The 15,253-nt window shown below is 47.0% G+C and overlaps 1 protein-coding gene and 1 long non-coding RNA gene across 13 annotated transcripts in view; one reads left to right on the top strand and one right to left on the bottom strand.

Annotated features, from left to right (window-relative positions):
* CHRNA5 (cholinergic receptor nicotinic alpha 5 subunit) overlaps positions 1–14,553 on the top strand; it is a 56,109-nt gene extending 41,556 nt beyond the window's left edge. For all 3 annotated transcript variants that reach the window (XM_075897599.1, XM_075897598.1, XM_075897600.1), the window contains one exon: positions 13,858–14,553. In XM_075897599.1, the coding sequence (XP_075753714.1) occupies positions 13,858–14,019 (162 nt within the window). In that variant the 3' untranslated portion in view covers positions 14,020–14,553. The remainder of the gene's footprint in view (positions 1–13,857) is intronic.
* The window catches only part of LOC142818357 (uncharacterized), a 50,093-nt gene that overhangs the window by 15,000 nt on the left and 19,840 nt on the right, over positions 1–15,253 (bottom strand). The window lies entirely within an intron of this gene.

The raw sequence follows: 15,253 nt of genomic DNA, 5'->3' as shown, positions 1-15,253 counted from the left end.
TCTCCCACCTCCTTTTCCCAGTCTCCCCAGAGGTTAATCTCCCCCCCCCCAGTTTTGTTAAATAAAGAGAGTTTCTATTTTTGAACATGTGTCCTTTATTTTTTACATCAGGAAGGGGGGCTAGGGAAGGGTAAGTGGAAGGACGTGAGGGAGGAATGGGGCACGAGCCCCCTATGGGCGGGTTCCTCGGGGTGGAAGCTCTCCTGCAGGGCCTCCTGGATCCTGACAGCCCCCCGATTGACCACCCCAGATGGCAGCCTGTGGCAAGTACAGCTGAGTTGATGGCCGAGTGCTGTGGTGTCCCGAGTGCAGGCACTCAGGGCACTCCAAGACAGGACTGCTTTGCTGTCCCTCATCGAGGTAGACAAGCAAGCAGGGAACCCTGAGAACTGTCTGTCCGGGGTAGGGGTCGGGTCCCTTTAAGCACAGCCCTCGGCTAGCCTGAGACAGCAGCTCCACACTCTTAAGTCTTAACCTGATGCCCTGCCGGCACTGGTTCCGGCCAGCCTTAACTTCGGTTCAGGGTCCACTCAATGTGGACATGATATTTCGAATTAGCAAAACGCTAATTCGAATTAGTTTTTAGGTCTAGATGCACTAATTTGAATTAGCTGATTTCGAATTAACTAATTTGAATTAAGTTAGTTCGAATTAGTGCTGTAGTGTAGACATACCCCTACAGTGGCACCCCCATGGGGACACTACTTAAAGAAGAGAAAGTTACTCACCTTGGTGCAGTAACGATGGTTCTTTGAGATGTGTCTCCCCAATGGTGCTCCACTACCCGCCCTCCTCCCTGCTTCGGAATCTCCTGTATCTTTCAGACACCAGGACAGACTCGAGGAGCTGGTAGGAGCCAGACTGAGCAAGAGATCACAAGCCACGAATGGTGCGAGGTGTGTGCAATGCACGCGTGGTCTGGCTGACCACTGCTCGTGAAAACTCCGGTCTGTGGTGCTGGGATGACTCGACACCTAAAGTGGAGCACCCATGGGGGGACACATCTTGAAAAATCGTCATTACTGCACCAAGGTGAGTAACTGCCTCTTTCTCCAATGATGACCAAAAACTGTATGTCTCCCTTTTACAATTAAGTCTTTTGTGGTCTTTCTGAAAGTGTTTCTTTATCATTATAAATCCATTAGAGATGTTTAGTCAATTACAATGTAAAGTGAATGAATATTCTAAATCTTATTTTTCCTGTAAGGTGTTACTGAATTATTTTTTTGTCACATTAGTGTTGGGGAGCCTATATTCTTAATTTTAAAACATAGATACTATTGTCAATTCAAATTTAAATATATATTTTAAATATTAAAGCAGTCTTATTTGCAGTTCAGCAGAAATACACTTAAATTTAGGATTACAAAATTAAGTCCAGACAAGAATAATTATTGTTATGAACTAATAATAATCCTTCTCTAAGTATTCCATATGTTATAGTAAGATTAAATTTAAAGTGGTAACCAATGTGTATTATGTATGACAATGGTAATGCAGAGCATTTTAAAAGGTTTATTTTAATCAATATGTTTAAAACCAAAAAACACTTTCTTAATAGACAGTAATACCACTTCAGCATCAGTTAAATGTATCTTGAAATAGCAGTTTTATTTTTCGCTTTTCCAAAAATCTTCTATGACACAAGCACCATTTTCAGTCGACTATTCCAGTGTCTGGAAATAGTGCACCCATTTTGCTGTCTGGCACCATATGAGATGATCATGTAGTGATTTCAGGCAGTGTGGGAGTTTCCCAGTATTTTTCCAGAGGTTATCTGTTGGGGGAAAACTGGCATTCTTGACTCTTCTCCCCTGCTTTATTTGCTTCTGCCCCAGACATTTGCTCTCATGGGATAGCTATGTGAATAACAATGTGTATATGTATTGTTATTAATTATTTGTGTTATGGTAGTATCTAGGGGTATGTCTACACTACCCCGCTAGTTCGAACTAGCGGGGTAATGTAAGCGTACTGCACTTGCAAATGAAGCCCGGGATTTGAATTTCCCGGGCTTCATTTGCATAAGCCGGGCGCCGCCATTTTTAAATCCCTGCTGGTTCGAACCCCGTGCCGCGCAGCTAGACGCGGCACGAACTAGGTAGTTCGAACTAGGCTTCCTAGTTCGAACTACTGTTACTCATTGTGGAATGAGGAGTAACGGTAGTTCGAACTAGGAAGCCTAGTTCGAACTATCTAGTTTGTGCCGCGTGTAGCCGCGCGGCACGGGGTTCGAACCAGCAGGGATTTAAAAATGGCGGCGCCCGGCTTATGCAAATGAAGCCCGGGAAATTCAAATCCCGGGCTTCATTTGCAAGTGCGGTAGGTATGCCTACATTACCCCGCTAGTTCGAACTAGCGGGGTAGTGTAGACATACCTAGGAGATGTATTCATAGACTCAGGACTTATTGTTAGCCACTGTACTAGATACTGGGTATCTTATCTTAATGCATTTTATAATATTTCTATACAATATTGCCTAAATGTATGGCTACAATATTATTACTGTCAGAACCATAAATGTGAATTGTATGAGTCCAATTCTTCTCTCACTGGTGTAACTTGGTTGATTTTTAGATTTAAACTGAAATAAGTGAGTGGAGAATTGACCTAGTATCTCTTTTTTCAACTGTAGTGTTGCACTAATATCCATTTTTTTTATTGAAGTACAGGTGAAGGAATATTTGTCAGGAAAAAAAATGTGCAGGTGTATTTATTCATCCAGCAATCACACATTCAAATAACTGCATGCCTAAATGGTTGCTAGGGGTACAACAGTTGCTCTAGGTCAATTTCCTTTATATCATTTGCTTTCTTTGCCATAATGTTGCATTATCTGATTTAAGTATTTTAAATATATATTTATAGTCTATATCAAGGGCAGGTGATCCACCAAGCTGCTGGATCTGGCCTGTGGGAGCCTCAACCAGGCTCCTGCCCTGTCTCCACTTGGTGCTCAGAAAAGCCAGCTGCAGGGCCATTAGCTTCTGTGTCATGGCTTCCCAGAGCCTGCCTCTAGCATCCCAGCCCCTTCTTCCCCTCAACCCTCTGCCCCCCTCCTTTACTCCTACCCCATGTAACCTAAACCCTCTGTGTCCATAACCATTTCCAGATCCTGCATGCCCTCCTATACCCTTCCTCAAGGCCACAACCTCCTCCCAGATCTTGCAGCCCAATTCCCTACCCCTGTCACAACCTGAATCCCTGCACTCCCTCCTGTGCTCCTGCCACAGATCATAACCCCCTCACATCCATCATCTTCTCCCGCACCCCAATCCATTACCCCAACCTACCTTCTGCACTCAACCTCCATCCCAGACTCTGCACCTTCTCCATTAATATAATGGAAGAGAGTGGTCCTTGACCATATAAAAATTCTTGAAGTGGCCCCTCATAAAAAATTATTGCCCACCCCTGGTCTATGTTGTTATGAGGCAAAACACTAATAAGAGAGAAAAGATCTTGATCCTATAATGAGCTTTCCCCAGAGGGGACCAGTGCCTGCAGGATCAGGGCTTTGGTCTAGTACTGTGGTGTCCAACCAGTTCTAAACCAGTAGCCACTATAGTGGCTATTGCCATAATGAACTATCTACACTCAACCAGCCAAATAGCCACGTGTGTTTAGTGGCTAGCGTGTTGGACACCACAGGTCTAGTAGCTGGATCACTTCTAAATATTTATCTGTCAGTAAGTAAAGAAGAAACAAGACTAATTTGATTTTTCATGAGTCCAATACTATTTAAAATTACTACAAGTGGAGTTTTAACTGGTGTGAATATTTTGATTGAAATTTGTTAGTAAGTGCTAAGGTAATACATATCCTACAATCAAATACTAGAACTGGGAGGGATCTGAAGAGGCCATCAAGTCCAGTCCCCTACCTTCACGGCAGGACCAAGCACTATCTAGAATCATTCCTGACAGGTGTCTATCCAACCTGCTCTTAAATATCTTCAGTGATGAAGATTCCACAACCATCTCAGGCAATTAATCACACTGACAGTTCAGAAGTTTTTCCTAATGTTCAACCTAAACCTCCTTGCTGCAATTTAAGCCCATTGTTTCTTGTCCTATCATCAGCTGTCAAGGAGAACAATTTTTCTCCCTCCTCATTGTAACACCCTTTTAAGTACTCGAAAGCTACTATCTCGAAAGCTACTATTTTTCCAGACTAAACAAATCTAATTCATTTGGTCTTCCCTCATAGGTCATGTTTTAATCATTTGCTTGCTCTTTTCTGGACCTTCGCCAATTTCTCCACATCATTCCTGAAATGTGGTGCCCAGAACTGGGCACAATACTCCAGTTGAGGTCTAGTGCAAAGTAGAGAAGAAGAATCACTTCCCGTGTCTTGCTTACAATACACCTGTTAATGCATCCCAGAATGTTTGCTTTTTTTTTTTTTTCAGCAGTGACTCATATTTAGCTTGTGGTCCACTATGACCTCTAGATTCCTTTCTGCCGTGCTCCTTCCTAGACAGCCAATTACTATTTTGTATGTGTGTGTGGGACAGGGCAGGGCTACCCTGCACTGAACCACAGGGAGTTTCCCTAGCCCAACTGGCTGAGTGGGCTCCACCTCCATGGCCCTGCTGGGTCTGCTCAAAGGAGAGGCCAGGGATAAAATCCCAGGGAGCCAGCTACTCAGGGGGAGACTCCAGAAGTGAAGGAGCTCAGGTAGGAGCTCCTGAGCAGTTGCTTCAGCTGCCATCCCAGCAGTCACAGCCGCCACCTCAGCAACTGCTGCCGCAGCCTCAGCAGCCGCTGCCACAACCCGCCCCAGCACCCACAGCCCCAGCGACAGTGCCGAACCAGGAGGTCCTCGGACTGGGACTGGCTTGCGGAACTATAAGACAGGACAGAACTGAACTCTCATTACGGTAGGAAGTAGCCCAGGGCGGAGGATTGTCCTCCAGAGGCTCGGAGTGTATCGGTAGGAATCCCTGCCAAGCAGACAGTGGAATTTGCCACTGTCTACAGGGCCCTGGGCTGGAACCTGAGGAGCGGGATGGCCTGGGTCCTCCTACCTTCCCACCCCACCACAATTCAGCTCCCAAGGCCTTACCTACGAATGAGGCCAGAGTGCTGTCCATGGCCTTGGAGAGGGCTGAGTACTTTTGATTAGGCCTCAGGGCTGTAAATACCCCAGGAGAGGAGCATGTACTTTTGACCGGACCTTGAGACCTGTGATGGAGCCCCGGGGCTCCACACTCTCGTGGCCCTGCCCGCACCATGAGGGAGAGGGGGCAAGGTTGGGCTGCAGGCTAGCGGTGCAGCCGCTGCCGGAGCCATCCCGGCTGAACGTGCGTCGGCACCGGGGCCTGACTTCGTGCAGCTCGACCTGCTGGCCGGGGTGGGCATAACACAGCGGGCAGGCTGGGACGTAACGCCGGACAGGCTGGCCGCGTCACGTGGCATTGTGGCACCTGGTTCAAAAGTGAGGCGGCAGCTGGGAAAAAGGGGGGTGGAGGGGACGACTCTGCATGGCGGGACAAAGAGTAGGGTGGAGACTGACTGAAGGGAGTGGGGGAAGGACCCCATTTCCTCCACCCGCAACCCAAGTGAACAGAAGGCGGGTAGGAAGTGACCCAAGGCAGGGTGGGCAGACTACCCGTGGGTCGGCGTGTTACGGGTGGCGGCCCCGTTGACCATAGGGGAGCAAGCAGGAGTGCTCTCCCCCCTTAGGGCCCTGGGTCAGGAACCAGTTGTGAGGGCGGACTAGGGTCCCCCTACCGCCCTCTCAGCACTATCTGATGACTTAGATGGCGAGAAGGGCTGGTCACTCGGGAGAGGCGGGCGCGGGACAATTGTGACACGTAGTAAACACAGTGTTTGCAGATTTCAGTGAATCTGAAATGAGCACTGGGCCATGCTTCTAGCCCCTTACCTAGCGGGGCCAGCGCAATTGGCGTACCACAGTCTGGCGGCCCAAGATGCCCTAAACTATCATGAGGTAAAGTAGGCCATCTTGGACCAGACCGGCGTGACGCCAGACACATATCGACAACACTTCCGTAAAAAACGCTATTCACTTGGAGCAAGACTGTGGGTGTTGTCACAAAGGCTCCCTGAATCGGGATGGTGCTGGATGGAGCCAGAGAGATGAACAGGGGTTCAAATGGCCGAGACAATAGTTTTAGAGCAATTCCTTCAGATCCTTCCAGCTGGAGGGCAGAAGTGGGGCCGAGGGCACCATCCTACCATCCTTAACAATGCAGTGGGCCTCATGGAGGATTACCTGGCAGCTGAGGGGGCCGAGGAGAAAGGGGCTGAAGGAACCACCGACCCCAAGACCCCAGCCAGGAAGACGCTGCAGTGCTACAAGTGTGGTCAGGAAGGACATTTCTGCCGGGACTATCCTTTCATGGACTGTAGCTACGGGCAGATGTTAACGGTGAGCTCTAGAACAAGACCAAGGGATGGGACAAAAGTAATAACCAGCATAGCAGTGGAAGGGATCCCAGTAACGGCCTTAGTGGACTCCGGCTGCAGCCAGACTTTGGTCTGAGCAGAACTGGTAATGACCCCAAAGCTGGTGAGAGGCCCTATCCGGTTGCAGTGTGTACACAGGGATATACAATCTTACCCGACGGCCTGGGTATGGCTAGCCGACAAACAGGAGGAAGGGGTTTGTCATGTGGGACTGGCCCAGAGGTTGACCTACCCGGAGATCCTGGGCTGAGACTGGCCAGGCTTCCACCAGCTGCTCCCTGAGTGGAGAAACCGCAAGAAACAGGCTGGCATCTGCAAAGTGGGGGTTTGGTGGTGCAAGGAAACAGCACGGAACAGGAAGGAGGATCCTTCTTGGAAACGGGCACACCCCACTGGCTGGAGCCCCCAGATAGACCTCCTGACGAGAGTGGGATAGAGTAGCTGGGTGCCGGGGGAGACTTCATGAGGGATCAAAGAGAAGACTCGACTCTGAGCTGGGCCTGGGAGCAAGGGAGGGAGCCCAACGCAGAAGAGGAAGCAAACTCACTTCGGCACCAAGGGCCGCGCTTCCAAGTATCAAGTATCAGAGGCGTAGCCGTGTTAGTCTGAATCTGCAAAAGCGGCGAGGAGTCCTGTGGCACCTTAGGGTATGTCTACGCTACCACCCTAGTTCAAACTAGAGTGGTTAATGTAGGCAACCAAAGTTGCAAATGAAGCCCGGGTGCCGCCATTTTTAAAGCCCCGCTAGTTTGGACTCCGTGCCCGTGGCTACACCCGGCATGGAGTAGGTAGTTCGGATTAGGCTTCTGTGACGGGGTAGGCGGCTCACCCACGCCACCCCGCACTGAACCACACGCCGAGGCAGGGAGGCAGGCCCCAAGAGGGGGGGCAGGCGAGGGGGGGGCAGAGCGCGGAGGGTCCAGGATCCGCGCCAAGGGCCGACGCGGCCAACAATCCGCAGCTCCGCCCGACGCCTGCGGATGACGTCAGCAGAAGCGACGGGCAGGACGCCAGGAGGGGCGGGGCCCTAAACCCCGGGACAACGCCGGCCCGGGGGATGGACGGGCGGGGAAGTCAAATGGGCGGTAGCCACAGCCAGACAGGGGGAAGCCCCTGGGCCTGGGGAACGTCCACCCCCCCCGCCAGAGGAGCCCAGAGCAAGGGAGCCACTGCGATCGGGTCCTAGCCAGAGGAAGGGACTCCAGGTGAGTCTGTCCCCTCGCTGGGGAACTGACAGGGGCTAAGCCGGGAAGAAGGGACCCCGGGCGGGGCCGCGGACTCCGCAAGTGGAGGGTTTGGAGGAACTCGACCCCCTCCACTGACAAGGGACAAGCGTCCCCATCTTAGGGCCCTGGGTCGGGGCTCGGAGAGTGGGAGGGCCCGAGCCCCCTTCCCGGCCTCTCGGGTCCAAGTGAGCCCGAAGCACACTACGCTACAAGCCATAGGCCGCGGCTAGGCGGTCAATCGTGAGGCGAGTCCTCTGTTCAGGATGCTGGCGCACCCGAACTCGGGGTGGCCTCCGGGGAGCGGGTGACAGCTTCCTATTCCGAACTACCGGTACACCTTGTTCCACGAGGAGTAACGGTAGTTCGGAATAGGAAGCCTAATCCGAACTACCTACTCTATGCCGTGTGTAGCCGCGGGCACGGAGTCCGAACTAGCGGGGCTTTAAAAATGGTGGCGCCCGGCAAGATGCAAATGAAGCCTGGGAAATTCAAATCCCGGGCTTCATTTGCAACTTTGGTTACCTACATTAACCACTCTAGTTCGAACTAGGGTGATAACGTAGACATACCCTTATAGACTAATTGAAGTGTTGGAGCATAAGCTTTCGTGGGCAAAGACCCACTTCGTAACATGCATCTGATTAAGTGGGTCTTTGCCCATGAAAGCTTATGCTTCAACACTTCAGTTAGTCTATAAGGTGCCACAGGACTCCTCGCCGCACTTCCAAGTATGAAACTATTGCCTCTACCAGGTGGTCCAAGATCCGCAAACCAAAGAGGAATTATGGCAGCTTCTGGTCCCCACTAAATATCAAAGAGGCATACTACAACTGGGCCATGCCAACCCTTGGGCCAGACACCTAGGGAGAGAGAAGAGAATTAGCGCTGTAGTGTAGACATACCCTTAGTTCACTTAAACCCCCTCTCTGACTCCACACCCTTTCCTGCACCCCAATCCCTTCTACACTCAACCTCCATCCTAAACCCTGCACCATCTCCATAGAGAAGTGCAGCCCTTGACCATTGCCCAGAATCTTGAAGTGGCTCCCCCTCAGAAATTATTGGCCATCCCTGAATTAAGGTCTCTTCTGTTAGACCATCAAACTCATTTCTCATGTGTCCTGAACTGGAATTCATATGTAGATCAAGAGGTGCATTAATAGCACCTTAATTTTTGTTTCTTCCTTCCCCTCTAGGAGTTGTTTGGACCAGAGATTTCCATTCAACTGTAGAGAGTAAATGCTAAATGGAAAGTCTTATTTGCTGAATTATGTTTTGATAAATGATGGAAGAGTTGGTAAGGATATGTCTACACTGCAGAAGAAAAACAAAATTGCCACAGTCAGTCTTTCAGGGTATGAGTTAGTAGTCGAGTTAAGATAGCTGATTCGTACTGAGAGGTGTGATCCTGTCAATGCTGGTAACCCTCATTTCACGAGACATAAGAGAAGTCAAAGGAAGCATGTTCTTCAACTTCCTGCAGTGTAGACAGTGACAAAAGCTGAGTTAAGATACTTCAGCTTCAGCTATGCAATTAACGTAGCTGAAGTTACATATTTTAATACGACTTTATCCTATAATGTAGACATACCCATAGAGACAATTCTCGCAATTTGGTCTCAACCCCCAAAGCCATTATCTACTAAATGGAATAACAATTTCCTGATTTAGTTTTAAAAGAGTTTGTGGAACTTTGGAAGAAATAGTACTTTTTCTAAAAGAAAATGCTATCAAAACAATTAAAAGTACTATTTAGCCATCAAAACATTCACTACTGTTGCAGATTAAGTTAGGGAGATCTTAAAGTTATTTTAAAGGGGACATATTTTATTGACTGGTTATTGATAACTATCATATTTTTAATTTACCAAACTAACTTATTTCCATGTATCAAATATAAGTATAGCATGCTTAAGTTTCCATGCTTAGATAATGTCTTACTACAGAGGAACACATACACTATTATTAACCATGATACAAATTTCCTTGTTTTTATATTGAAACATTTCAACCCGGGGTATTGAATTCCAAGTCTGGCTGATATAGTTATCTGGCTCCCTTCAGAAGAATGCTTTTATTTAATTTTTTTTTAGCCCTCCTGATTGCAAAGACAACCTTACCTAATCGGAACTTGTGTAACATAAAAGATGTGCTCAGCATTGCTCTGGTCTTTAAGTGAAGTAATGGGTTTTTGGGCTTGTGTGGAAAATGAGCAGCAAATGTATGTCCTTTAGTTAAATAATTGCACTTTTAGTTAAATAATTGTACTTGTATGGAGGAAAAAAGTTTATATTAATCAAAGAAGGAAAATTATTCAAATAGTAGATAGAGCTTGTTGGTAGGCAATATGTGCAGTTTATCTGTCTTTTGCTAAAATAAAAAGGGAGTGGGAGTGCAGGAGTGAGGCTATAGGAGGGGTGAGGGGGTGCAGGCTGGGAGGATTGGAGGCTCATGGCAGCCAGTGGAAGGTGCTGGAGTGAGGGCCCAAGGTTTGGTGTGTGGAGGGGCTCAGAGCTGGGGGTGGAATATGCTTGAGTGATAGCAGGGGCTGTAATGGTGTGGAGGCTCAGGGCAGAGGATGGAGGATGCTAGAGTGAGGACAGGGGTTCTCAGGATGCGGGCACAGGGTTTGTATGGAGGTAGCTCAGAGCAAGGGGGTGCAGGACTCAGGGCAGGGGGCTGGGAGGGCAAGGAAGGGAGAGAGCGAACCAGGGCTGCCATGATGGCGAGGGTAGTGCTGCTTTGACAGCAGCTACTCCTGGCGGGGCTGTGCTCCCTGGCCAGTGACTCCTTCTGGGGGCTTGGAGCTATGAGAGCCAGCCCCAGCCTCCAGCAACCCCCTAGTCTCCAGTCTGTGTGGGAGGTCAACTCTAGGGGCCAGCCCCAGCCTGCAGTGTCCCCCCTCCTGTGGCCTTCAAGCTGTCTGTGGAGGAGGGACAGGGCTCTGGAGGCTTCTGTGGCATGTAGGGCCGTCCCATGGCTTATAGGCTGTCTGGGGGAGACCAGGCTCTGGGGGCTTCCCCCAAAGTCCTACAGCTACTGCCCTGAGGCTTGCAGCCTGTGGGGGTGGTGAGGCTCCGTGGGTTGCTCCCAGCCTGCTGTGGCCCCTTGTCCTGGGCAAAGCCATGGTTCCCCACCCTAGCCTCTCTTGAGGGGGCCTTCTTGGTGGGGGTGGTGTCCTGGATATGACGTAGTGGGGATTGTATTCACTCTGTTCGCTTTATGTTGTGTGTGATTCCTACTGTCCTGTACTGTACTGTAGTAACTGTGTGTGTGCCTCAGTTTCCCTGGGGATTGCACCAATCCCCTGCTGGGGATGGGAATGTTGGGTGTGGCTCTCACTGAGGGGAGGCTGCACCAGGCTGCCCTGTCTTAGCACATACACAACAATAGCTCAGGCTCTCTTGTAACCTAAACTTAGGTGGGAGAAGCAACCAGATGACATTAGGAGACACTTTTTTTCCTGGGAAGCTGGAAAAAAGAGGAGGCAGGGCTGCCTGCAGGGCTGGGACCAGTTGCTAAGAGTGTGAGTTAAGCTCAGCTGGCTGAGAATGTAGGGAGGGGGCCCAGGGAGCTGGCTCTGGGCCCCTTTCTCCCCAAGATGGATTGTACTGACTGTTCCTGGTTCGTGTGTTAACAAGAGGTCTGTACTATGTTATATCCCTGTCAACAAATAAACCTTCTGTTCTATGTGCTGGCTGAGAATCACAGTTGACTGCGGATGGGCGTACAGAGCCCGGTGACTCCCCTGCACTCTGTGACACTGGGCAGGAGGTGCCAATCTGGTAGCAGGCAAGATGGAAGAGCCCCAGCTCTGCTGGTCATTTTCTTGGTGTGCAGCTGCTCCCAGTAGCCTCTGCACTATGGCTCTCCTTTGCAGACTTGCTGCCCCAGTGGCCACTCTCACTATTGAGTCCCTGTCATGTGTTCGGGATATTAAGTATGAGAGGAGACCGTAAACACCAAAGATTAACTATATCTCTAAGGGTATGTCTACACTACCCCGCTAGTTCGAACTAGCGGGGTAATGTATGCATACCGCACTTGCTAATGAAGCCCGGGATTTGAATTTCCCGGGCTTCATTAGCATAAGCGGGGAGCCGCCATTTTTAAATCCCCGCTGCTTCGAACCCCGTGTAGCGCGGCTACACGGGGCTCGAACTAGGTAGTTCGGACTAGGGTCCTATTCCGAACTACCGGTACACCTCGTGAAACGAGGTGTACCGGTAGTTCGGAATAGGCACCCTAGTCCGAACTACCTAGTTCGAGCCCCGTGTAGCCGCGCTACACGGGGTTCGAAGCAGCGGGGATTTAAAAATGGCGGCTCCCCGCTTATGCTAATGAAGCCCGGGAAATTCAAATCCCGGGCTTCATTAGCAAGTGCGGTATGCATACATTACCCTCCTAGTTCGAACTAGGAGGGTAGTGTAGACATACCCTAACTTTATTATACACAGAAAAATCAAAGAAAGAAATGCAGAATTACATAAATCCATTCCAATGAATGGGACAGGTAGCACAGACAATATAATAACATCTACACCTAGGACAGTTCACAAGATATTTAACTTTACAGATATAAGCATACATGTACTTATATATATATCTCACAGTTCCACCGTTAACAACTTACAACTGTCAGATGGAAGGTTGCGGCCTCTTTCTTTCCACATTGCATTTGCGGGTAGGAACAGGCACCAATTTCTTAATTAGGGGACCCCTAACTCCATCCTTTCCACCAATTATGTGTTCTACACCTATATTTGTACTCAATTTGGTCATTTTAATAATCTCTACCAATCAATTGTGTATTGGTAATTACATATTGTATAAGCACCTATTGTGCTCATATTTGGAGTACATTCTGCCACGCAGGATATTGCTAAAACGATATATGTGGTTAACAGTTTCATGGCTATACTCTGTAATTTTGGCTTACCAGAAAAGAAGTACCAGTACAAGGTTGCTTGTTGTAGGTTTTTGATGTGGTCTTGATCTAACAGGCTTAATCTGCATTATTATGCAAAACAACTCCTGACTCTCTCAGCTTCCCCTAGCCCACACCTTGCCTGCGTGATTTGGTACACCAGACTTGAACCAGGCCTGGGGTTTGCTTTTGAGAGGTCTGCACTGTAGTTGAGACAGACATTATTGTCAAGGCAAGGCCATCTAGGCTTCCTACAGTCCCTCCCCTCTGTCCCTCCCTTTCCATGTTATGGAAAATAGTCCCATTCCCAAAGCTTCCCGTTTTCTTGGCACAAACAACTTTCTTCAGTTGCATACTGAATTTTGTGGTTCCAGCTCTTACTGTTTAAGAAGAAAGCTTCAAGGGGTAGCTGAGTTAGTCTGTACAGGATAAACTTTAAAAACAGCAAATACTCTGGTAAAGACTAACAAAACATGTAGATGGTATCATGAGCTTTCATGGGCACAGCCCACTTCTTCAGATGACCAGACTCGCAGACACACAAATTTAGAGAGGCACAAATCTCTAAATATATTATGTATATAATCATACTTTTTTCAGAGCTTGTAGGTCTAATAGACATTAATTGCCACATGTAATTTTAATGAAATGTCATTGTGCTGAATTTCCATCTACCACTACAGCAGTTGTGTGTGCAAAACTGACTACATATACAAATAATCGTATTAAAAATGGTAGTGATATGGTAATCTGAAAAATGCCTTGCACATTTTTTCCCTAATGTGATACTCAAAAATAACTTTACTTATATGTCTATTTAGCTACTATGGAAGAGTTGTATTCTACTATAAATCTTTGTACAAGCCTCTGGCTGATCTTTGGGAACTGAAGTTAGCATATTTCCCAAAGAATCCAATCCTATGAGGTACTGAATACCTTCATTTTGCAGAAAATTGAAAGTGTTCAGCACTTTGCAGGTTAAGCCCTGATTGGCTGTAACTAAAGTATTCTACCGTCTTCACAAAATGAATTTAACACCCTTGCTCTAACAAAGTGCAACAATAGAAAAGTCATCTTGAATGTTTATGGAACTGGCATAATCACAAAAATATATATTATGGGCTAATTACTTCAGTCTTTATTCAGGCAGAAGTCCCATTGACATCTCAATATCAATAGAACTTCTGCTTAAATCAGAAATGTAGGATTTGGCCTTGTAAATGTTCTAGAGTATTGAGCAATTCTTTTTGTTTTGTTTTTGTGTTTTAGATCGTTGAAGACTGGAAATTTATAGCTCAGGTGCTTGATCGAATGTTTTTATGGACTTTTCTTCTGGCTTCGATAATTGGATCAATTGGGTTGTTTATTCCTGTTATTTATAAATGGGCAAATATAGTAATACCAGTCCACATTGGAAATATACACACATAAAGTATTTGTGGGATACAACTTCTGCTTTGAATGTGATTCTTAAAAGGTAATGGTAGTTCTGTATTCATGCAAATAAGTGTATATGCACACTTTTTAAATTGAATTATAAATTTAAGTATAAGGAATCATATGTATATTTAAGCATTGCATTTTAAGAAATGTGCAATAACTACTGTTTAGCTGTTAACCTACTAATTCATTTCTAAATCTGGACAAAATCAAAACATCTTTTCAAATACTTGCATGTATGGTATGCCCCAAAATACTGTACTCAACTGCTGAGAACTAGATTTAAAAAAAAATTAAGGTGTTAATTGTTTTAGAACTGGCAAAACACTATATACTCTACTGTTAAAGATGTATAAATATTTATGTACTAGAGGATTTTGGTTACATCAACATACTTATAATGAGCAGAAGATTTTAAGTATAAGGTTTTTTTTTCATATGCTAGAAAATTTGAGGTTTCTAGAGTAATATTATCCATCTATTCTAACTCGCTGTAGTATGTAAATTAAAAATAATCTATGCATCTATAGTTGTCTTTATAAATTTTCATTGAAAAATGCTATTAGCCATAAAGACATAGCTCAATTATCAATTTAAGTTTGTAAAGAATATTATTTTGTACTTCTGTAATTTACCAAAAATAACCTTGTGACAGGTAGGTAGTAATTGTTTCACATAGGGAAAAAAAAGCCAAGAATTAAATGACTTGACCAAAGTTGAACAGGAATTCTGAAAAAAATGCTGATTCGCAGTCCTGTGTTTATAGCCCCAAGGCTATATTTCCTTTTTAACATTCTTTGTTTCTCATAATGGTGTTTGTGAGCCTTCACAAAACACAAGGGCTATGTCTACATTGGCATCCCTTTCTGGAAAAGGGATACTAATGAGACACTTCGGATTTGCATATCCGCGGGGGATTTAAATATCCCCCGCGGCATTTGCATTTACATGGCTGCCGCTTTTTTCCGGCTCGGGGTTTTTGCCAGAGAAAAGCGCCAGTGTAGACGCGATATTCCGGAAAATAAGCCCTTTTCCGGAAGATCCCTTATTCCTCCTTCTCTCGCTGTGGCTTTGCTCCACGTCTCCTCCTGGGTCCTGCTCCTGGGTCCTGCTCCTGCCTTAAAGCAACAGCTGCTCTCTCCTTTTGCTAAATTGGATCCTCTGCTATCGGCTGTGGATCTGCTCCGCTGGATCTGGATCTGGATCTGGACCTGGACCTTCCTGC

The sequence above is a fragment of the Pelodiscus sinensis genome, chromosome 14 (assembly GCF_049634645.1).
Source record: "Pelodiscus sinensis isolate JC-2024 chromosome 14, ASM4963464v1, whole genome shotgun sequence".
In the NCBI taxonomy this organism is placed as follows: Eukaryota; Metazoa; Chordata; order Testudines; family Trionychidae; genus Pelodiscus; species Pelodiscus sinensis.
This window is presented reverse-complemented; position numbering and strand designations above follow the sequence as displayed.